A 23,858-nucleotide genomic window follows, 5' to 3' on the forward strand; every position below is an offset into this window, starting at 1 on the left:
TGATCCTGGGTTTTGCCCATATCCCCAGTGAATGTCCTAACCACCAGGCTACTGGCTATTTTGAGGTGGGAGGATGCACCTGTCCTTTCTCTCCATTCCTTTCCATCTCCTCCTCCCCAGGAAAAACATTTGAAAAGACTTTGTTCTGTTCCCATGCAGAATAGGACTTAAAAAATAAATCTCCAAAATTCTGCAAAATGAGAAAACCATTTCCTGCTCTGCTTGTAAATATGACTTAAATCTGCTCAGTTCAAATCTCTGAATATAATTATTAATTACTATGGAAGCGATGGTGGCAATCATATTCCACCACCATTCTGAAGATGATTACAGACAGTATTTTATATAGGTTGAATTCTGTCTTTAAGAAAATGATGGATGTCCAGTAGTGCAGAAGTTCTAATGAAACAGCCTATATAAATTAAGAAACAAGTCAAGACCCTTCTACACTATATGAGTATGTCTGCACTGCCACCCTAGTTCAAACTAGGGTGGTTAATGAGGCATTCAAACTTGCAAATGAAGCCCGGGATTTAAATATCCCGGGCTTCATTTGCATGTTCCCGGGCGCTGCCATTTTTAAATGCCCCATAGTTCGAACTACCTGCCCGCGGCTACATGCGGCATGGACTAGGTAGTTTGAATTAAAGCTCTTAATTCGAACTACCGTTAAACTTCCTTGCAGAAGGAATAATGGTAGTTTGAATTAGGAGCTTTAATTCGAACTACCTCATTCGTGCCACGTGTAGCTGCGGGCAGGTAGTTTGAACTAGGGGAGATTTAAAAATGACGGCCGGACGGGAACATGCAAATAAAGCCTGAGATATTTAAATCCCAGGCTTCATTTGCAACTCCGGTTGCCTGATTTGCCTACCTAGCTCAAATTAACGAGCTAGTGTAGACATACCCTAAAAGTGTAACTATAGGATCCCCAGTAGCTGTCCACTGAGCAAACTACAACTGTTCTATCAGTAGTACAGAACAGGCCCTAACTGTATCACAACTTAGGGTGCGTCCACATTAGCTAACTAGCATGATTTCAAAATAACAATGTGAAAGCAGACAGCCATTTCGAAATTATTTTAAAAATAACGGACGGCTTGTTCTGAAATTGCTATTTCAAAATAAGGCATGTGAAGATAATCCACTGCTGCTATTTTGAAATTAGCCCTGGTGAGAGGCTTTCTAAGTTATTCCTCCCCAGTACTTCCTGGGGCTCTAAATCGAGATAGCACGTCTAAATTACAGAAGCCTGCCTTGGACTAATTTTGAGGCTTCCCTGCAATGTAGACGTACCCTTAATGATGAAACAAAGCATTATTAGTGGAATTATCAAATGATTAATTCCTGTCTCAAATTGAAACTAATCTGCACTCAGTTCACATCACAACAATGTTTCAGCCAGGCCCCAGTATTTGGTAGAGTACATAAGCTAGGGTCCCTCAGGTATAGAACTATTACTTGAATTGCAACACAGACAGCAAATAGAATGGTAAACAATAAGATTGTGTACTTTGTATTATTTACCAGTTCCAATCCAGCCAATACTTCATTTACCCCTGGTGGCTGACCAATCCAGCGGATTACTCCATAGAAAGGAGGATTCTCTTTAACTTCGGCCAGTGAACCTGCTTCAAGACCATGCAAGTTACTGACAGGCACTACTGTTGATGGACTCTCCTGGGTGGCAGCCGTGTTCATATCCCCAATAACTGACTGAACAGACAGAGAGAGGGGACTATGTCCAATAGTACCATTAGTATTAGATGTTTTTGTTAAGTTAAAGGGTAAAGAATGAAATCTATTTTCACTAGATAAACAGTTTGTTGGGGGTGGCTGTAGTGGTGGTGAAGAATGACCAAACCCAGTAGATGAGTCAGTAAGAGATTTTGCAGGATCTTCAGCAACTGTTAAAAAATAAACAAGAAACAAATTAAGTAGCTCATTCTTGCTTCCCAAAGAAAAGCTGTGTAGGTGTAAAAAGAAACAGAAAAAAAAAAAAAAAAAGATAGACACAGTTACCTTTAACTAGTGTTCTTAGGGACGCATTTCTCATAATCATTCCATATTAAGTGTGTGCGTTCTAGGGATGTTAGATATGGATTAATTTAATAATCATGTAACCTCACCAAACCTTAGTGGTTACATGCTTATTCAATTGTCCCTAGGGCAGCGCTGGCCCCACTCCAGGGGAGCCCCCTGCTACCCTATGCTGCTGCTTCTGTATCAGAGGCAGCAGTGCGGAGTGGCAGGTGGAAGCCGGTCTGCACACAGAGGCTGTTCCAGCATCCCACCTTCCCCACCCTCCCATGCTGCTACCTCGGATACAGACACAGCAGTGCGGGAGGAAGGGGGGGAGAGGGGAGGCAGCTCCCTGGAGCTGGCATACACGGAGAACCGGCTTAAAAGTATCAGAGACAGTCACACGGGGCGGGGGGAGGGGAGAGGAGAGGAAGGAGCGGCTCCACGGGATCCAGTGCTTGGGGGGGAGAGCTGGCTTAGAAGCTGGCTCTCCACGGGCACCGGCTCCCACCAACCGCCCTCCCCTTGCTGTCTGGATAACTAATGAGCCCAGGTTCATCAGTTAATCATTTAAATGACTGAACACTAACATCCCTAACGTGCATCACATGCATTGGTGCAGGAAGTTTCTGAGTAATATTCATAGAAAACTGGTTCTTGCACCCTCTAGAGCAGCACACACATTGTGCAACAAACCGGGAGAGCAGACTGAGCTGGAGCTGCCTTGCTTCCCTTTCACCACCATGGTCAGTGAGTGTGAGGGGTCCAGATCCTCCCACTGGTCCCACCAGATAGCCATGGACTCTAGCCCCACAGATTGCTGGCCAGCCCCTTTCCCATCCCACCCACGGTGGGGGGGAGAAGGGAGGAATCTGCCCCCTCGTGAGTGCCCCTTCCTGGAAACTTGTCAGTGGGGATTGGAAGACAGGTCATGGAATGGACATGAGCAACACAACTCGAAGAACACCATTTACAGAACACCAGTTTTCTTCTTTGAGTGCTTGCTTATGTCCACTCCATATTAGGTGAGTCCCAAGAAGTACCAATAGAGGCGGGCAAGAGTTCATGGATGTGTCGATTGCAATACAGCTCTGCCGACCACAGCATAGTCTCTGACCTCCTAAGTGATGGCGTAATGTGCCATGACCATGTGAACTGAAAGCCACATCGCAGCTCTGCAGATGTCCCAGAAAGAAATGTGTACCAGATAGGCAGCTGAGGATGCTTGAGCTCTAGTCATGTGCTAGCATGTTTCTGACATCAGCTTGTAACAGGCCCTTATACAGGAGGTGATCCAATGTCCTCGCAGACGATTTTCAATTGAAAGTCCCCTTCACCAATCTGCTGTAGCAATTAAGATCTGATGCTTGGCATAGTCTAAGTAAAAAGCCAAGACCCTTCAGATATCTAATGTGTGAAAACACCTCTCTACTCTACTTGTGTGCTTTAGGACAATCCATCAGGAGGAAGATGTCCTAGTTCATAAAGAAAGTAGACACCATTTTTGGCAGCAAGACTGGGCAGGATCATAGCTTGTCCTTTCTGTTATAGTAGACTGTGTATGGTTGCTCTCTGGCAAAGGCGTTAACCTCAAACTTGTCTTGATGTCACTGCCACCAAGAAAGCAACCTTCCATGACTGGAAAGAGAGCAGGAGCACAGTGGCTCAAAGGGCAGGCCTGCGAGCCTGGAGAATTAAGATCCCACTGTGGGGCCTATATCTGCAAGAAAGAGTCTCAAGGTCTCTCAAGAATCTGACAGTCACATCATGGGGAAAAACCATCTGGCCCTGTATCAGAGATAAGACACAAGATGCACCCTAGTGTGTTGCACTGGTTCCTCAGATGTCACAGGGAATATGTGATAAACTGTACAGAAGAGAAAGACGGAGAGATGCCATGCCTGGATGACTAACAGGAAAACCTCATCCACTTGGTTAGAGTCTGACTGGTTGAGGGCTTCCTACTCCCTAAAAAGACCTGTAGGAACTCCTCCTAGCAGGTCTGCTACTCCAGGTTCAGCCATGCAGCATCCATGCCAAGAGACGGAGGGACTAAGGATGTTAAATATTAAGTAATTTACTAGTCAAACAGATGATGGAATTTCCATCAACTACTCAACTAGTTGATAGGCACTTCCACATTCCTCCTTTGAAATGTACAAGAGCCCCCGCTGCGGTTCTTTTGCATTTCAAAGGAGGAATGCGGAACTCTGAGTGCATCCCAGGGCCAGCGGGAAGTCCCGCTAACTCCAGGCTGTACGCGGGTGCCAACTTTGAAATGCACAAGAGCAGAAGCGGTGTGTGGCGGGCTGCAGAAGCTGGCGCCCCAGGCGGGCCGTGCGATCGGCGCCCCCGCCTGCACGGCCGTCAATGAGCCATCAATGAGGTGACGTCATCATCAGGTGCCGTTGAAGGCAGCGCCCTAGGCAACGGCTGAGTCGGCCTATAGTCATTGGCCGCCCCTGCAGAAGAGTCCCCAGCAGGGGCTCATGTGCATTTCAAAGCGTAAGCACCCTCATGGAGCCTGGGGTCAGTGGAGGACTCAGAGTCCCCCCATTAGCCCCAAGCTCCATGCTGTCGCTTTGAAATGCCATGTGGAGCCCAGGTCAGCTAGGGAGTCCCCAGCTGATAGCGGATTCCACGCGGTATTTCCCCAGAACCCAGGATCTTGAGTTCTCCAACTGACCCCAGGTTCCACGCAAACGCTGCGGTAGTGTTTCAAAGGGGCAGTGCTGCACAGCATGAAGGGAGGCATTAAGTCTAGGGTACATATGGAGTGTTTAAACTGCTGGTCATCACTTTTCAACTAAGGATGGTAAGGACTAGTCAACTATCCGATGAGCAAATTCTTATCAGATAGTTGAGTCGACTAGTTGATTCCCCCCCTCCTCTTTGCTACCTCTATCAGCAAAGGGGGAGAAGAAGGGGTACTTCAAGGCGGCAGCGCCACAAGGAGCCCGTACCCAGGCTCCGTGCGGCACTGCTGCTTTGAAACGCCACCTTGATGTTTCAAAGCATTGCCGCATGGAGCTGCCCCTGGGGTCCATGTGGCGCTGCCCCTTTGAAACGTCACAGCGGCATTTGAGGCAGATCAACAGAGGCCCAAAGGTGGATTTACCCTAAGACCTAGATACCACTGGAATTTATGGGGGAAGCACTGGGAGCATGAGAATCTCCCAATGCTTGCAAACACTACTGGAAGTATGAGACACCCAGGTGAGAAGGCAGGGCTAGACCTATAACCACTTTCACAGCAACCAACAGAACTGGGCACAGAGAAGGGAACATATTACGTTGTACTATTATGATGTTCAGGGATCGACAAACCGCTGAATCTACTCGCCTGTGGTGAGTAGATTTTAGCCAGTTGCTCCATGTGCCCCATGCACACGGAGCAACTGGCTAAAATCTACTCGCCACGGGTCTGGGACATGCGCGGTGCGGGGCTGGCAGCTCTCGCCAGGGTTTGTCAAGCCCTGATGATGCTGTAAGCCAGGGGTGGGGAACCTTTTTTGGGTCAGCAGCCAATGACTCACAGAAAAGTCATTTGGGGGTCACACACAAGTGAGAAGCAAAGTGAAAAGCCCCTGACAGAGAAGGAAAAAGACACTTCTCACATTCCCCTCATACACCAGTGCCTAGGGGGCCTAGGCTAGTAGATTTTGTATGCTTCAGCCGTTTAGGTGGGTGGCAGGGGGGTTGAAGTGCCAGCGCAAGCTCTCCAATGCGAGGGGGGGGAGGAAAAGGGGGAGGGAGAAGAATCCCTGAGCCTTGGGAGCCAGATCCAGGCAAGGCAGGGGCCACATCTGGCCCCTGGACTTGAGGTTCCCCACCCCTGCTGTAAGCACATTGCCCCAGTATGCCAAGAAGCTCCAAGAAATTGTCACTGGGTCACACAAGTCTTCCACTGTTCCTGATGGGAAAGAGTGTCTATCCCCCTTCCTCCTGCACAGGATAGCATTCAAAATTATGTAATATAGGCCTTCAGCAAAGTTAATTCATTTAAAATTAAAAGGAATAGCTAATATGCTATTATGCCTGTGGAGCAGTATTTCCTGACATCTCAAAACACTGTTCTTTTGCCTCTAGATTTTTCCTGTATTTACAGTCAAGTTTGCAGAACTAAGTAAATAGTTTGTAACCTCGCATCACTGTGTAATGGACAATTCATTTCACAAATGAACACACTACATTAGGCACAATATTCGCACTGTTCGCTGAGGAGATCCCATACCATGATGAAGCAACACAGATTTTCTAGGTCAGGAAAAGGTACATTAGCAAGCAATTATAGGAAAGCTTATCCTGAATATAGAAAATAATTTTCTTAAACTGCCAATCTTTATATCAGTGTCCAGGTCTCTCAAATTTTAAGAAATATGCTATGTAGAGTGGCCAAAGTAAAAAATTCCGCTGTCTTAATATACAGGCCAACAAGAATCAGAGTGACATGATAGTTGCAAGTTAGTAATGAGTATGGTATGTTTCACATTTGCTTGCGATTAACTATAGGTTATAAATATCTGATTTAGGACAGTAATCATCCCCAGTCATCATAAGAGCACATTTTGGTTCTCGCAGAGACAGAATCTGTCATCTAGTGCTCATACAAGATAAAGTAACTGACTTGCTACCTGAAGAAATATAAATAAATCATGAGTAATTCAGTGCTAGATAAATGAGGTCACAAGCAGATTTACTAGTATGATACTATTTATAAGTGTCTTACATCTTACCTCAACTCCCTGGCTTAGTCTACAATGCACAACGACTGACTTTTATGGAGCAAGTAGCAACTTAGCCTTTTCTTGACAGCCTTATTTGTGTGACTATTTCAAAATGCCCCCCAAAAAACAAAAATTATTCAGAGGAATTACCTCTCAAAGTGATTTTACACTAAAGTGATGCATTTATTATTTGAGAGGCAGCTAGGAATGATTTTTAACTCCAGTTTCATTTCTAACAGTTTGACTTTGGTGTCTCTTACTGCTCTGCGTGTCTTAATTACAAACCCATATTTTTAGCAGTGACCTCCCCAGTTTCACCCATAAGAACTCCTTACCAGACGAAACACACTTACTATGACCCTAAAAGCAATTTCTGGGAATAATATAAATTAGTCTTTTGTTAGTGAAAAGCAAAAATCTAGCAAAAATTACTGATTCTAGATGCTTTGGTTAGTTCCTTAAAAGTCAAGTGTGCAATATTAAGAACAAACATTAAAAAGAGATATAAAAATTTAAGTATCATTATTGATATAAACATACATTTGATTTTATTGAAACTGCAATTGAGCTGCAGACTCTGAACAACTGGTGTTCTGAATATGACTGAACATTATGATCCACTTAAAACTGAAAGTTAAATTAACATCAGAAGGGTAAGTCAGATAAAACTCTGGAGGACAAGGGTTTAACGATACTATCTTAGCTTAGTGATGTGCCTCAACAATCATGTTATGTGCAACATGTACAATCCATTCCACTTACATACAGTGACTTTGTTACAGAGCTACATACAAGACAACTGAAAAGCCATTGTCTTCAAGTTAGTCTTAAGTGTATATTATACTACTAAGGAGCACTCACCAACATTTGGCATGATCAACACACTCATGAACACAGAACAGCTGTTTAAAACATTTTTATCCCCCTGCCCAGTCATGCTCACTGTCCACTAAGCTAATGAACAAACCTATGTGAAACAGCATGCATTTGTAAAAAAGGGGTAACTTATTCCTCATTACCTTCGTCAATATACCATGTGTTTTTTGATTTAGCTTGTGGTTGAGAATCAACAGAAGAGCCATTTAATGTGTAAAAAAATTCAGATCTGTTTCTATTTCCAGGCTCGGAGGTAGATCCTAGAAAAAATCAGTATATTTTATTACAAATACAGAATTTCTTTATACACATCCTGTCTTGTGCTCATTTCATTAGTATCTTGCTTAAGAGCAATCCTATCTACCACTTTGCAGGGCCAACAAACACTCCTGCAGCAATGACAACATAGTTTGAAGTCTGTGCTGAGGTAACATAGCTCCTAAAACTATTTTCATTGTCCAAGATGAAATTTTAAATCAACAATCAGAATAGCAAAAAGTTGCACTGCAAAAAGTGATATTTTAAAGAGTATAAATTACTAGCAATAAGTAAAATTTTTATGACATATATGAGCATAAACTAAAATCCAAACTAAGGTCCAATTCCACATTGATATCCAGGTAGTTTCCTATGTGTGCACAGAGTCATGCTCTGACATCCACTCAGAGTTCAATGTAGGATTGGAGCGCGGGGGGGAGGGGGGGCCGTATTTTACAAAATATTCACTTTCAAGATGGGAATTTACAACTAGGCTTGGTGGAAACGGATTCTTTTTTAAATTACTACAATTTTGTCGCAATATATATTTTAAGCATTTCAATGTATTTAAATTTTACATTTGCTAAGATATAGAGGGAGTTCAAAATTATTTAATGAATGCAGACATTGAGATTCAAAATTTTAGAGTTTTAACACTGTCAAAACAAATCAGTATTGGGTCTCAAAAGTAAATATTCTTAACCAAATTAAGTTCAAGCAGCATTTTTCTTTCTTTGATTATCTACAATCATCAATAGAAGGTTGGTTTGTTTTTTGTTGGGGAGGGGAAGGCTTTTGAAAAAGTGAAAAATTGGCATTTACCAACATTTACTGACAAAAGTCTAATCTTTCAAAAACTATTTAGTGTCGGGGTGTGTAAAAATTAATAGGTCTGAAATGGCCTTAGCATTAGTTGTTCAGGGATCAGCAATAGCATTACCCTTAAACATGCTTTTTCCTTTTGTTTTTTGTAGTTTGGGGAGATAGATTAAGGGTCCGGTCGCAACCAATATTATCCTTTGACGTATAAACATGCTCTCTCTCTCTGTTCTGTAGCCTGGGAAACCAGATAAGTATGAAGTTGCTCTATTTTATTATGTGTCTTGCTTATCCTCATTGGCTCTGCGTAACGTATCTTCAGGGTCAAATTCCTTGTAATCTCTATAACCTGTTAGTTTGTAGTATAAAAATGTTGATTCAATTAGAAATTATATAAACCATAATTAGGGGCAGGTATAATTGTATTCATTATTTGCTTACTATATTCATTTTATGGGCGTTAACATTACTAAATAAGGTTTAGGAAAAGTAGTGATAGACGTGTGAATTAACATACTAATACAGATAAAAGTTTCTAACTACTGCCAACTTGTTGCCACCCAGACGTTGTGTTGAATGTCCAAGGTAAACGTGTGTAGGCAATAAAGCAATTCCATTTACCCCATCTGCTCCTGGGTCGCCTGTTTCTTCTCTAACATTTACAACCAACTGAATTTCAAGGAAAACCAGAAAATGTATTTAGCACTGTATTCTGCTTCTATGGAATAATGGTTTTGCATTTCCCTGCAAGTGTTTTTTCCTATGGGCATTTTCATGGAAGCACATTTGCTACTTATTTACCTGAAATCTTGATCATTATTTCAAAAAAGGACTCACTTCAAGTGTCAAAGAGGACCAGATGAACAAAAAAAATAAAATAAAGAGGTCCCTAAAAATAAAGTAAGATGGACTATGTTTTTGAGAGTAATTTTACTTCTTAAGTACCTGTGATTTTTTGCTTACTATGATTGAATAAGCTTTTATCACCGCCACCTCTTGAAGCAAAGGCAAGTTTGGAAGGTCTCCTGTCCTGTGATACAGTCTCTAGAATAAGCAGAGAGATAGAATTTTAGTTTTTTCACACAAATGCAAACATAACATATCATATGCTTTAAAGCAAAAGTAAGTTTATTGTACTGTGGTTTTAAAGGTTTTAAAGAAAAATAATGGCCATCTATTTCTACTACCAAGAGTCAGTAAAATAAACATTGCATCAACATGTCTCTTATTAAAAACCAAACGTCAAAGATTTCAAGCTTGGAAATACAAGGTCAGAATCTTATACATTTGGTAGGCTCTACTTGGTCTGTGTGTCAATTCGGGTCTCATTCTGCATATGGTGTAAAAAACAAAAAAAAACAATCAATACACACCACTTACTTGCAAACCAATGAAAAAACAACAACTCTTCCTCTCCTTGCCCCAATATAATATGATTTCCCACACACACTCACAGAAAGTATTGACAAAAATTAAGGGATTTTTTAAAAACAGGGCATGCAATAATTTAAATATGATATTGGTTTCATTTCCTCCTCTTTTGTGCACAATTATATATGTAGTTCATTGAAAACAGCAAGTTATCATGCAAGCACAAAAATCAACATTTCTTCTGCACAACATCAGAAGATTTGGAATATGCAACATATCTTTTGAAGAGTTCAAGTGAAAAAAAATCCTGATGTTTCTGAATCAGGATAGTTCATTTACATTTTAGGTGTTCAACCCCCCCAGGCGTTGTACAATTAAACACACATCAGTGACTTCTCCTAGAGTATATTAGTTTATGTCTGCCCATCCATCCAAACTAGCATCTCTTGAAGATACTTGGGGGGGGGCGGGGGGAGAGGAGAGGGGTTGGAAGGTTTTCCATTAACATGATCCAGGTCTATAGTGCCACTTAAGTTCCAACAATTTACCATTACACTGTTCACAAAAAATATTAAATATATAAAAAGCCTTAAAGTCATTCCTTTTGAACTGCTAGGCTCCAAGTCAACAAGGCATTTAAACATATGTATAATATTATGCATGTAAGTCCATTACAATAAGCTGGACTATTTATCTGCTCAAAGAGAGGCAGTCATATGCTTAAATACCATGTATATTTGGGAATTACAACTTAAATCTGAGCAGTGCAAAACCTAATTTTTGGAGGACTAAAAAGGCACACACAGTTGTATTTGCTAAGTTAAAGTACTATAAATTATTGCTGTACTTTGAAGTCTACATTTATTTTAAAAGCAATAAAACTAAACCCAATGAATTCAGGTTCTGTGATATTAGAAGTCTTATTCAAAAGTATAAATACATATGTCAATAGTTGAAACACAAAAGAAGCCTTCAAGTTTGAATACTTATGATTTTATCAGCTATGCTACAATAAACACTCTTTGCCAATAATATGCTTGTTTTTCTGAAAGAAAAACAAAAGAATCCAATGAACTCCATGCACTGCAAATTCAACAAATGAGTAGGAGATGAACATAATGCTTCCATGAGTGATATTATGTACATGTGCCATTTTACATCACTTCTCAGGATAAATGTACTACTGGGAAAAAAATAATAGAGTGAGAGAAAGTAGCAATTAAATACGACAGCTGTGTAAACTGCAACTATGCTAGCTTCTTTCCCTCCTACCTCTGTCCCCCCCCCCCCCCATTTTTAATATAAAATACTAAAAGGTAACAACTTTTAGTTAGGTGGTTACATATTCCAGCTCAGAATTTTGGTTACCATATGAAATGTAGAACTTTAAACAGAACTAGAAAAAAAATTTTAAAAACTGACTTTTAGTAGTTTGTGATAAGGATGTTAAGTATCGAGCTGATGCTACACTTCAAAGGCAAAAGTGCAGCATGGATCCAGAGTTCAGCGGGGAGTCCCCAGCTGATCCCGGGCTCCACGCAGTGCTGCCGCTTTGAAATGCCACGTGCTGGGGACACCCCAGCTTGTCCTGGGCTGTATGCAGCTTTTCAAAACGGCAGCACCATGTGGAGTCCGGGGTTCAGCCCCAGGCATCAAGCAGTGCTGCCACTTTGAAGTGCCCCTTCTTTTCCCCTCCTCTGCTGCTTGCTGCCTCTATCTGATAGAGACAGCAGAAGGGTGGGGAAGTGACTAGTTGACTATCCTATCAACTAGTCCTTCACATCCCTAGTTTGTGAAGTATCTACTCAAGCAGGAGTGGGAAATCTAAGACCTGAGGCTGACTGTGGCCCCCAGCTTGCCTGGATCCAGCCCCAGAGACTTGGTGCTTCCTTCCCCCCCCCACCCCCCTCCATCACCAGGGATCCCACACTGGTGCTCCAGCCTCCCATAGCCTCAAAATCTACTAGCCTGGGCCCCACTAGGCTCTGGTGTGTTAGAGGAATGTGGGAAGTGTCTTGCTTCTTCTCAGTCAGGGGCCACATTAGTGAGATTTGGTTTGCGGTTTTTTTTGCTTCTCACTTGTGTTCAGCCCTTGACTGATTTTTCTGTGGGTCAGCGTTACCTGAACCAAAAAAAGCTGCCCACCCCAGCATCAAAGGGCTGCAATTATTGCAGGTTACTTCACTGGATTGTTATGAACAACAAACACTATGCATTCACTAATTTTAACTGGAATTTCTCAAACCTTTACTGTGGGTATTTTCTTCATGCAATGCATTATACTAGTAGATCACATAGAATTATTTGCATTCTACTGGATGACCTAATCTTCATATATACAAGAAACGGCCTGTTCAAGGTATTCAAGTGGTTCAACACAATCTGATTAATAAGCAGCTTTTCAAGAATGGGTGCACTGACACCACTCAGTGCCTTTGATCGAAACTCCTCTCCACTCAAACGTTTATTGCATAAACAGAAAGGGTTTCAGTTACCAAGGAAAGCTAATCAGTAGTTTATATTTCAAACTGTTAATGTACTTATTTTGCAATTATATCCTTATGCACTGATTTACATAGCCAAGTGTTTTTCAGATGCACAAAGCATACCTGGGATAACATCATTGATATGCAAGAGAAGTGTACTTTCTACACTTGCAAAACTGCAGAGCTGTATTCCATTGTATCGTCCATCCCAGTTCCCAATAGGATTATCCTTTTTAAAAAAAATTAAGTATTAACCACATTTAAAACACACACACATTTGTGTTAGTTGCAGATTTGACTATATGTAACACAAGTGGAAAAAAATGCAAAATTTGAAAAAATAAGTTCTTGTTTGGCAAAATTGCAACTACAGATATTTTAAAAATCCACATTACTCCATTCTCAGAATCCATGAGTGCTGACACTAGATAATGTTATGTTACAATATTTTAAACATGTAACAGATATGTCATCATTAGTAAATTGAACAGAAACTACTTAAAGATAACATTTAAAAACAGTCAACCCTGATTTAATACCAATTAATATGAAAATACCACAGCTGATACAATTATTCATGAAGTGGCTTAATTAGGTGTTTGCAGAGCACTCATGAAAGGCTCTTGTGCTTTTTATATTCCAATTACTTATAACACATATGGGCTTTAAAAGACTGCCTTTTCCAGTTCATCTCACAAGTATTTCCTGTTTGCATGAATGTGCCATTTAAGTTTTTCTTTCTGTACTAATAATTACATTATCTAACAATCACTGGACATTTTGCAGTTTCTATCAAAAGTATGGGTATCTTTTTTTATTTGAAGTAAATTTTTCAGAAATTGCTAAGAGTAAGTTTAAACTAAGGTGGAAATGATAACTAAAGTTAGAGAAAATATTTAGAGTTTTATAGGTAAGTACAGTATTGCTCTTCAAAACTTCAATGTTATTGTAAATACAGAACAAAAAACACAGTATGCATACAAACTGATTATACCAAAATAAAACTCAAAACATAATAAAGAGGGAAAAGTAATCCAGTATATTTCCCTAAGAGCAAAATAAACATCAAATCATACTCACAAGCCACACCATTAGTTTGATACCACCAAGCCTCACATGATAGCTAGCAAAGCAAGTAACTCAGTGGAGGCAACTTGATCAGACTAGTCTGCCTAAACTGTTTGGGAGTCAAATATTATATTGTTACCTCGTGCCAAAAATCTGCTGAATGCTATCTTTACACGTTGGTGTTGGTTTCCCTCTTTCATGTCAACAGCCTCCACTGAAGTAACTTGTAGATACCTGTTTATCTTCTAATTGCATGTACTTTCACTAACATACACATGCAAACATTATTAAAATCAGATTTTCTTACCATGTCCACTCCAACAACGTATCCTAAACTTTCGTTTCCTGGTAAGACATCACAGAATATAACTGTCCCATACTCTATACCTTCTCCTATCTTCAGAGAAACCCTGGAGTTGATCTCCAAAGGTGGAAGTTCTACCTGCATCGTGTCAACTGGAGCTGCATAGTCACTCTCCAGTTCATTGTCATCATCTTCCACCAACTCTAATTTGTCCAAAGCAACAAAAACTCCACAATCCTCATCGCATCTGAAAAGCTGTTTTCCTTGGTACTGTCCATCAGTAAAGCCTTGGCCACGACCTTCTTCCTGGATTTTGGAAAAAAATTAAAGGTTACAAATATTTTTGTAGGGAATATAATGCATCATCTTGGAAAAATTCCAGTCAACAATTAGGACCTGATTCAGTAATGTATTTTAACAGGTAACTGGAGCAGTCGCATTGGCTCAGTTCCAGGACTATATATATGCTTTAAAAAGTTATGTGCTTAACTACTTTGCTGAATTGGAGCCTTATTTAAGAACAATAAAAAACCACCCATAAATTTAAGTGTACTATAAGAATCAATGCTTTCTGTAAAATTTTGTATGCAATTTTAAGTAATTACAAGGCATCTAGACCTTCTGCATGGATACCATGTTTTTTACAAATTCAACTGACACAGAGTTTAAGCTAATGTATCAAGCATGCCAGAAACTTACCAGTAGTTCTACTCCAAAAAATATCCCTGACAATAGTCTGTCTTGTAACAAAGGTCCCCTGAAGCGAACAACTCCCGGAAATTTATCATCTCCCGACCTCAGCTGTACTCTCACAGGTGAGCCAACATCTATGTGCAGGCCTTTACTTAGTCTGCTTTTGCTTTTAAATAGACTGTATCTTTCCTCACAGTTGGTAATAGCCAAGAGCAATTCAGCTAGTTTCTCATTTATTTCTATAACATCTTTCTCATCCACAAACAGGACTGCGTGTGGTTGTTCCAGAAGCTTTAAACCAATCTGCATTTTCTTTCCTTTAGAAGGGATATTTCTGCCATGTCCTACAGCAGAACGATCTTGAATAAACTGGCTTATGCTACCCTTGGGTACTTTCAAAAGCTTTTGAGTCTGTTTGTCTAAGACACTGCATTCCTGAAGAAGCAAATAAAAAATACGCTCTTCCCAATAGGATGAACTGGCTTTTTCTTGACTCCATAAGCCTGAATTCATGGTGATTAAAACTTCATGAATAAGCAGCTTTATTCAAGAAAGATGATCTGCTGACAGTTGTACAGGAGTTACAAAAGAAAATTCCTAGAGGGTCCAACATTTGTTTAACAATTCTCTGTCACTGTTGTCAAGATTTAAATCCAGAATGAAGCCTAAATTAAACAAAAATAAAAGCATAATGTAATATTATGTTTAAGAGAATCAGCTAAAATTAAGCATGATAGGAATTCATTTAGGAATTCATTTTAAATGCAAACAAATAGACATGAGTGATATTGAAGATAGCTTAAAATAGACAAGTATTTTTGCAGAACATCCTTCTGATTATATTCCACTTACCTTTCTCTAGTGTTTTGAATAAAAACTATAAAAATTAAAATTCAATAAAATGAAACAACCACACACAAGTTAAAGAAAGTCTAATTTTAAGTGACTAGAAAAAGGCCAAACCAAGTTTAGTGACATTTTGAAGAGACTCTCTCTACAAAGATTTTTTACGCATTTAATGATTATTTATTTCTGACACAGCAGAATTACCTCTAGACCATGTATACAACTTTTCTGAACCTACCACATTTTAGAAATTGCAAAGTACTTATTACTATGAGATATTATTTCAGAGACAATGCTAAAAGGTATTTTCATTAAATAAAGCTAGAACTTGAAGAGTACACTTTGTGAATTATATTGTCTAATACACACTTTTTTTTAATCAAAGCTAATGTTTGGATACTCAATTCATTTAGTTTAAAATGTATAATCTTTTTTTAAAAAAATATTTAAAATACATCAGCCTCACCACCCCGTGGGAAGTACTAAAATTGACTACAAAGAAGGACTACAACCCTTCCTTTTGTTTCTACAAAAACACATTACCTTTTATCATACAATTATGTTTTGGGTTCTCCATAGCAACATTTGAACAAATCTGAGGATCATGACCATGACAAGTAGATCACACTTTTCATTAACAAATATCTAGAAAAAAGTGATCCTAGTGCACAACATTGCACTCTATGGAAGTTCAGTGATCCAGAATGAAATATTGACCTTGATAGTACAGGTTGTACCTCCTAAATCCAGGACTCTCTGGTCCAGCAACATCTGTGGTCTGGCAGGATCATGGATGCTGCTGGACAAGAGAGGCCCGGCACCTGAGAGCACGAGCCGGTAAGGAGTCCAGTGATGGAGAGCCCTACTACCGTAATCAATGAGCCCCATATCCAGGAGCCCCGGCTAGATGCAGCAGAAGCGGGACCAACAAGCCCAGTCCCAAGGAGCCCCAGCCAGGTGCAGCATAACAGGGCAGCTGCAAAGCCCCAACCCTGCACACCAGCAGCAGGAAAGCCACAGAACCCCATCCTCAGGGAGCCCCAGCCAGGTGCAGCATAACAGGGCAGCTGCAAAGCCCCAAAACGCCAGCAGCAGGAAAGCCACGGAGTCCCATCCCCAGGAAGACCAGGCTGGTTGCAGCTACTGGGCCATGGCAGCTGGAGAGATCCATCCCCCCAGAGAGCCCCAGCTGGCTGGCAGCAGCAGGCCAGAGCCAAGCCCAAGCCCCGTTGCAGCAGGGATGGAACGGAGCCAGCTGAATGGAGGAGCAGTGTCGTGGGACAAAGGTGGCAGGGGACCTCACCTAATCCAGAAAATTCCCTCCTTAGGACAGATCAGGTCCTGAGGGTGCTGGACCAGGAAGGTCCAACCTGTATCTCACTTCTCTGCCACATTAAGCAAACAAAAAAGATTATGCTGGAAAGAAGGAAACAAATTCAGCCTGTCTTGAAAGAACAAGGATTAAGATTCCATTTTCTGTGATTCCCAAAGGAAGTTGGGGTAATAAAGAAAAGAGGTCTTGTGACAATGAAGAATTATAGTGGATGGAAGATCTGTTCTTTACCAAGAAGAAAAATCTGAAAGTTTAGTTAAGGTATTTGAGCTAGTTCACCAATGAATAGACTAAATATGAGAAACATTGAGATGTTTTATAACAGGATCTGCCATAATAAAACGGTACTTCAGACAAAACTCACTGCAAGACCTCTTTATAAACAGGCAATATAGCCATTTAAAAGTTAACCCTAAAAATGCAGTAAAATGTAACAGAACATTTACCTTTTTGCTTATATTCTAACAAGTTGGAAGTGACAGAAAGAATAGGACTGAAAGAAGAGGTCATCTCATTTAAATGGCTGTGGTAAACTGGAATTCATAAAATGTATAACTTAAACTTTAATATGTAATGTTCCAATACTTAACTGCAGATTGTTCAAATTCTATCAGGCAATTAAGTAAAAGAGCTTTCTACAAATCATACTATATCACACTGATTAAAGAAAAAAAATCTGAAATCTTACAATTTATTTATATTGTATTCAGAAAGTAAAAGTTGTCACAAAGGCTAAATATATATTCTCCAGCTATAATTTTGCTGGATTTTGGTTAATGGATAAATATTTCACTGATGACTTACTAAACTACCTTCTTATACTTGTAATTTTTTTGTTTGCATTTTTCCCCCCATTTCAGTCAGCCAGCCTCTCTTCTCAATCTATTCATATTCCTGTCACTCAGTTTTATCCCAAAATTGGAATCTATCCAGAAGCCAAGGAAGTGAAGTGACTACGGCTATTCATTTCTAACTAGCGCACATACTGATTCCATCGCCCCAACACAAAAGTACATTTTAGTTCTCTCATGCTTCAGAACAAACAGAAAGTTATGCTATGACACAGTAGTAGAGGGTATAATGGAAGCATCTAAAGCAAACAAAATTTCTAATGACTAGTCTTTCACAGATATCTGTACTGAAAAAAACAATACCTCCTTCTGATGCTTTTTTACAATAACACAGCCATTCAGTTCCTGAATATACTATTTGTTTCATCTTTATTGATGGAGAACATGAATATCCATGCCACTAACATTCTATATTGCTGCAGCAACTGGCAGAACCAATGCATTTAAAAGACTAGTACAACAACTGGACCGTTTCAGTTCTCACTGAGCCAAAGTTTGGTAGAGGCTGTCAAGCTGTATTCAATTTTTGAAAATTAGCCAATCAAAACATAGAAGCCCTAGTTGTTTGTTTTTTGCCAAAACACCAGTAACTTTACTAAAGATTATTAAGAATTAACAGGATATGAGATGTCAGTCGGGGCCCCTCAATGCCGGTGATCAAAGAAAAAAGTACCTACATTTGCATCACAAATCCTATCCTATGATCTCATGAGCCATTGCAAATTTCAAGACAATCCCTGTAAACATGCTGATGCAACTCTATAGTTATATAAAAATCAGAAGGAAGAGGAAAAGGACTCCAAACATCCATCTGAAGCATGAAAGGCCCCGACAGGTATGAAAGGACCATTCATCTCAACAAGATTTTCCCAGCTGAAAGACCATACCCCAAAGCCTGAATCTGTAACTCCTTTGTGAAATGCTCCAGTCACATCAGTGGGTGTGGCATCTCCCTGACTGAGTGCTAAAGAGCCCACGATATTCATCAAATATGCCCTCTTTAATTTGCACCCCAGTCTCAGCAGAGTGTTCTTTGTCTATGCTCTAAGCCAGTGCTTCTCAAAGTGTGGCCTGCAGAGGTGGTTCACTTGAGTGGCTCATGGTGGGGGTGGGAAGGGTGAAGAAAGTCCTGACCTTCACCACCAGATCTGGTTCAAGAAGAGGGACAGAGCAACAGTTCCACTCACTGCTGCTCCCCCAGCTGGAGGAGAAATGGCAGCGCATGGAGCCACTTGCTCTGCCTCTCTCCCCTATCACTGGGTCTGGCAGAGAAGGTAACCCCTTCCATAAATAAAGAAAACATCAAAACCTTGTGTGTTTGACATAAATTTATATTTTACTTTAGTTAAAATTAAGTTTGATAAACTAACATGAGAAAGTTAAAATGCTTAACCTGTTTAATTGATTTAATTTAAATCATTCTCCCTAGCTACAACACTAGCAAAATGGCTCGGGTGTAATTATGTAATTAATTGTGAGTTTCTATTAGCAACTGGTGGTCCGTGGAAAGGTTTACATTGAGCCAGGTGATTCATGGGCCAAAAATGCATGACAACCACTGCTCCAAGCGTATCTGTTTCTATGCTTTTGAACTAGATGAGCAGGGGATGAGATGAAACAGGGAGGTGGGTCCAGACCTGCCCACCCCAATATCAGCTCACGTGAGTAGCCAGTAGAGAAATGCCTATGCCACCCTAACTAAAAGGCAAATCCACAAATTGAGTTCACGTTTCGGTGGGAGTCAGACCCCCACAGACATACACAGGTACCCCCCCATTTCTCCCCCCAAAATCACCAAAATCCCAGCACACATACAGGGAGCAAAGCCCTTCCAAAAATGTCTGAGTCAAGCCCATATCTGGCCCACATGAAGGGGACATAGAAGAAAGGGGTAGTCAGACCCCCTCCAGAGGATCTGACAGCTTCAGAAACACAAAGGTGAGGGAGAGGAGGTCTGAGCCTCTTCCCCTAAGAGAGGCTCTCTTCCCCAGCTGCCAGCACACATAAGAGGGAAATATGTGGCTGATGGGCAATCCTATCCCTATTCTCCCCCACTGGAACTCAACTGTTACATAGTCCTTCTCACTGTACCATTCCACCTCTCCCACTCCATATCACAAGACCCCCACCCATCCATATCTCTCTCTCTCTTTCTCATCTACTCATACCCGTAATTGCTCCTCCCATTCCCTACACTACAAACCTCTCCATCCCTTTTGCCACCCACTCTTCCACACTTACCCTGTGAGCATTTGCATATGTGATTTATTACATTGCATAGCAATGCATTGTTGAATATTATGCACTGTGCCTAACAGAATGTATAACAGTATTGTCACACTTCTGCATGACAAACTTAAGAATATTTTCTATCCATCTAGGGTCTTTTACCATAGCCATGTTTGGAATATCTGAACCTAACTTAGTATCAAAACGGGTTGAGACACAAGAGAGAAAACATCTTCCGAACAGGAAAGATCTAATAGGAGCAAGTGACTGAAACTTTGTAAGTGGGACTTATTGTGGCTCAAATGTGCAGTTTCACCCACGAACCGGTCCAGTTAGAAGTTTTCCTATATCTCCCCACCCCTTTCTTCCTTGGAGTCACTCACATATACTGTTACAGAGAATCATCTCACTTGAATAAAAAATTTGTTCTGAAATTTGAGAATTTTGTTTCTGCTTTAGCATTACTTGGGCTAAGAAATGTGATTTGTATCTCCTATCACCATGAACATACTCAAATTATTGCCCTGTCTCAAACTACAGAACAAGTGGGGAAAACTGGATGAACCTGATTCAGATTGTCTCTTGTAGATTCCTCACTTCAAATACCATGTTTTTAATAACTCCATGTACAGAACCACCATGACAGTCAAACAGCCTGAAAAATACGTTTAAGCGCAAGAAGCTATATCCGTTGATTAGACAAAGTAGCGTCCAAAGAAGTCAATAGCTGCACATTTGCAATGCTGAATGAAATAAAAATATGCCTTTTAAAAGAATGCTTAGCATTGCTAAGAGAAATCTTAAAAACAGACCAATAAATTATACATTTTAAAATTTATTTTTACTGTTTGGATTTTGCTACTTAACTTTAATACTGTAAAATATGAAATACATATTTTTCAGTTTTCAAAAAGAATGTTTAGATAAAAATGTGTTTAAAAGAGAAAACACTACACTATAGTTGTTTGATATATTAGGTACATGGACTTGATTTGGGGATGACATTTGTGTATCAGTGTGGCATTTATCTCCAATTCAGCAGGGCTGTGCACAGAGTTCATGTTTTGAAATAAAAGACGAAAACAGTTTTAATGTTCTTGATTATGACTTAATATATTTCTTTATTCTTGTTAAAGTTTGTTTCCTGAGTAGCATAAAATATACTTAAACATTTCCTCTTTTAAATGCTTACTTTTTTTAAACACCGATTTTCATTTTCGATTAACCTACCCTTTTTTCTTAAACATTTGTACACATGAAAATACTGTTTAAACTTTTAACTAGATAGCACTAGCACATTTACCCAGTGTTGCTTGGGTCATTAAGGAGGGGCTCAGGACAGGGGGCCGAGGGTTCAGGACTCAGAGTTGGGGGTACTAGAGGCAGGGGGTATGGAGGTGCAGGAGTCAGAGTTGGAAGATAAGAAGGGACTCAGGAAAGGGGAAGCAAGGGTGCAGGAGGTTGGCCAGCTCACCAGCACAGGAACCTTATCTGTCTATCGTGGCCAGCAACATCAAGAATCCTGCCCTCGGCCAGCCACTCAGTGGACCTGCCCTCCTGTGGTCATTCCGCAGCATAACTGAGCCTATAGCAGACTTGTCCCTTTGTGTTTTATGAGAACCCATAGTATTTCAGGCAAATCCCATTGTTCTGGCACAACCAAACCCTTACCTTGCTTTGAAATTATGATAAGAAGCAGCATCTGCATACCATATTTGCTGGTCCTAGCTTTTACATTTAGGATGACTTGAACCCACTCAGACAGACTCTCTCAATTTTGTATATATAATAGAGGAATGGTGGCCAGGATCATTACAGTAAACCTGTGAGCCGAACTGACCAAAATCAGTGCCCTTCTACACAGCACTTATTTCAGTGGGCAACTGAGAAAAAGCACAGATCATTATAGTGCTAAATCCTAATCCTACAAACAGATCTGAGAGTGTGAGCCTCTTACCCAACTGACTTCAAATAACGTTCTGCAGGAGTTACCAGAGCCAACTGTAGGATCAGGGCCTAACGGAGATAGCCTACCTCCAAGATACATGTTGGTTGGCATGATTTTCCGCAAATGCTTTTAACGGAAAAGTTTTTCCCGTTAAAAGCATTTGCGGAAAAGAGCGTCTAGATTGGCACGGACACTTTTCCGCAAAAGCACTTTTTGCGGAAAAGTGTCCATGCCAATCTAGACGCGGTTTTGCACAAGAAAGCCCCGATCACCATCGGGGCGTTTTTGCGCAAAACAGTTTTTAGCTGTCTACACTGGCCCTCTTGCACAAAAACATTTCCAGAAAAGGGCTTTTGCCCAGGAATGTCAAAGCATTTGCGCAAGAAGCACTGATTTCAAACAGTAGAAGGTCAGTGCTTTTGCGCAAAATCAAGCGGCCAGTGTAGACAGCTGGCAAGGTTTTGCACAAAAGCGGTCGCTTTTCCAGAAAAACTTGCCAGTCCAGATGCAGCCGTTGGGTTTATTTAAAATAATCATAACGAAAAGAAGCCAAATCTCACCTTGCTGCTCTGTAGCCAGTGTCTAAGCCTTTGGGCCAGCTCAGTCTAAGCACAGAGGGGCTGGGCTGCCTTACACACCCGGGAGGGAAACGGGGACACCGACAGCGCTCGGCACGTACCCTGCCCTCATCTACCGGCAGCCCTCCGAGCGCTGTCCCACGGGCGGGGAGGGGGGGCTTTTACCGCCGCACGTGCAGAGATTTAAAGGGATTTGCAAGCGAAGCAACGTGGGGAGCAGGGAGACAGCGCAAGGAAAGCGGGTCCGGCTCCGCCACAAGTTCGCGTGGAGCCGCGGGCAAGCTAACGCTGCCCCCCCCCCCTTGTTACAAGGACCAGGCGGTCGGACAAGCTCGCCCGGGACAGGCTCGCCGGCTGCGCTCCCACCGGCCGGGGGGGGGGGGGGGGAGCGTTTATAACCCGCCGGTAAAGCAGCTCCCGAGCCTAAGCCTGGAAAAAGGCCGCTGCCGCCGCCCATAGCGGCACCGTTAGGTGTCAGCAGCCACCCCCCACCCTGCCGCTGCTGCCGCCTCAGAGGAGGGGGGCGGGGGGAGAGGGCAGCGGGAGGCAGCCCCGAAGCGCAGAGCGACCGCTCCGGGCCCATCACTCACCTCATCCTCCGCCCCACGAGCCACCTCGCTGCTACCGCCCAGGCCGCCCCTCCCGACAGCCCCGGAGCCGCTGGCGCGGGGACTTTCCCAGCCACCTGACATCCTCACGGGACTCCTCAAGAGCGAGGCAACCCGCGTAACCCACCCCCTCAGAGCCGGCCCGGCCCGTAAAACCTACCCTGCTAGACCCATAGCACCGCCCCCAGCCTTCTGCCGGAACCAACCACAAGGCCCCGAGCCGGCCACTCTCCCTCCTATTGGGCAAACACACACATGTTCAGCAACCCTGCCGCTACGAGGGGATTTCCACTCCATCAGGCTTGCCAGAGCCGCAGATGAAGGCGGGGACAGACGTGAGGGAGGAATCGATCAGCTAGGATTGATTGGCCAAGCCCTTTAGGCCCGCGATGAAGATTGGCTACCGAGACGAGGTGGGAGGGGAGAGAGGAGGAGCGGAGGAATGCTTGGGTTTGATTGGTGAAATCATCCGAGTCTAGCGATTGGTAGAATTTAACCAGGTGTGGGGTAAGGCAACTTGATTGGCTGGATCCTTCAGTAACCGGCTGACAGCAGCGGGGAGCGAAGGCGGCGTTCAGGAGCCGGCTAAGGGAGCAGAGTCAGCAGTGGCTGGAGCGCATAAGAAGGGCCATACAGAGTCAGGCCACCAGTCGCTAATGGAAACTCACCGTTAATTACACCCAAGCCATTTTGCTAGTGCTGCAGCTGGGGACATTGGTTCATTGTAAATTATTACACAGACTAAGCACTTTAACTGTCTCATAGTCATAGAGAGGTAGCCCTGTTAGTCTGCTCTTGCTAAAACAAAAGGAAAAACTACGTAGCACTTCAAAAACTAAAA

At 41.8% G+C, this 23,858-nt stretch overlaps 1 protein-coding gene across 4 annotated transcripts in view; it reads right to left on the reverse strand.

Moving 5' to 3' along the window:
- CYLD (CYLD lysine 63 deubiquitinase) overlaps positions 1-23,167 on the reverse strand; it is a 41,535-nt gene extending 18,368 nt beyond the window's left edge. The window contains exons 1-7 of one of the 4 annotated variants that reach the window (XM_075940253.2): positions 23,000-23,167; positions 14,631-15,289; positions 14,070-14,237; positions 12,683-12,788; positions 9,648-9,746; positions 7,769-7,885; positions 1,528-1,907 (exon numbers count right to left, since the gene is read on the reverse strand). In XM_075940253.2, coding sequence (XP_075796368.1) covers positions 1,528-1,907; positions 7,769-7,885; positions 9,648-9,746; positions 12,683-12,788; positions 14,070-14,237; positions 14,631-15,137 — 1,377 coding nt within the window. In that variant the 5' untranslated portion in view covers positions 15,138-15,289; positions 23,000-23,167. Of the gene's footprint in view, positions 1-1,527; positions 1,908-7,768; positions 7,886-9,647; positions 9,747-12,682; positions 12,789-13,934; positions 14,238-14,630; positions 15,290-22,391; positions 22,735-22,999 lie in introns of those variants that run through there. The other 3 variants (XM_075940252.2, XM_075940251.2, XM_014572561.4) reach the window with 3 other exon arrangements.
- Between the last annotated feature and the right edge of the window lie 691 nt (positions 23,168-23,858).

This window comes from Pelodiscus sinensis, chromosome 12 (genome assembly GCF_052426305.1).
Source record: "Pelodiscus sinensis isolate ZL-2025 chromosome 12, ASM5242630v1, whole genome shotgun sequence".
Taxonomy (NCBI): Eukaryota; Metazoa; Chordata; order Testudines; family Trionychidae; genus Pelodiscus; species Pelodiscus sinensis.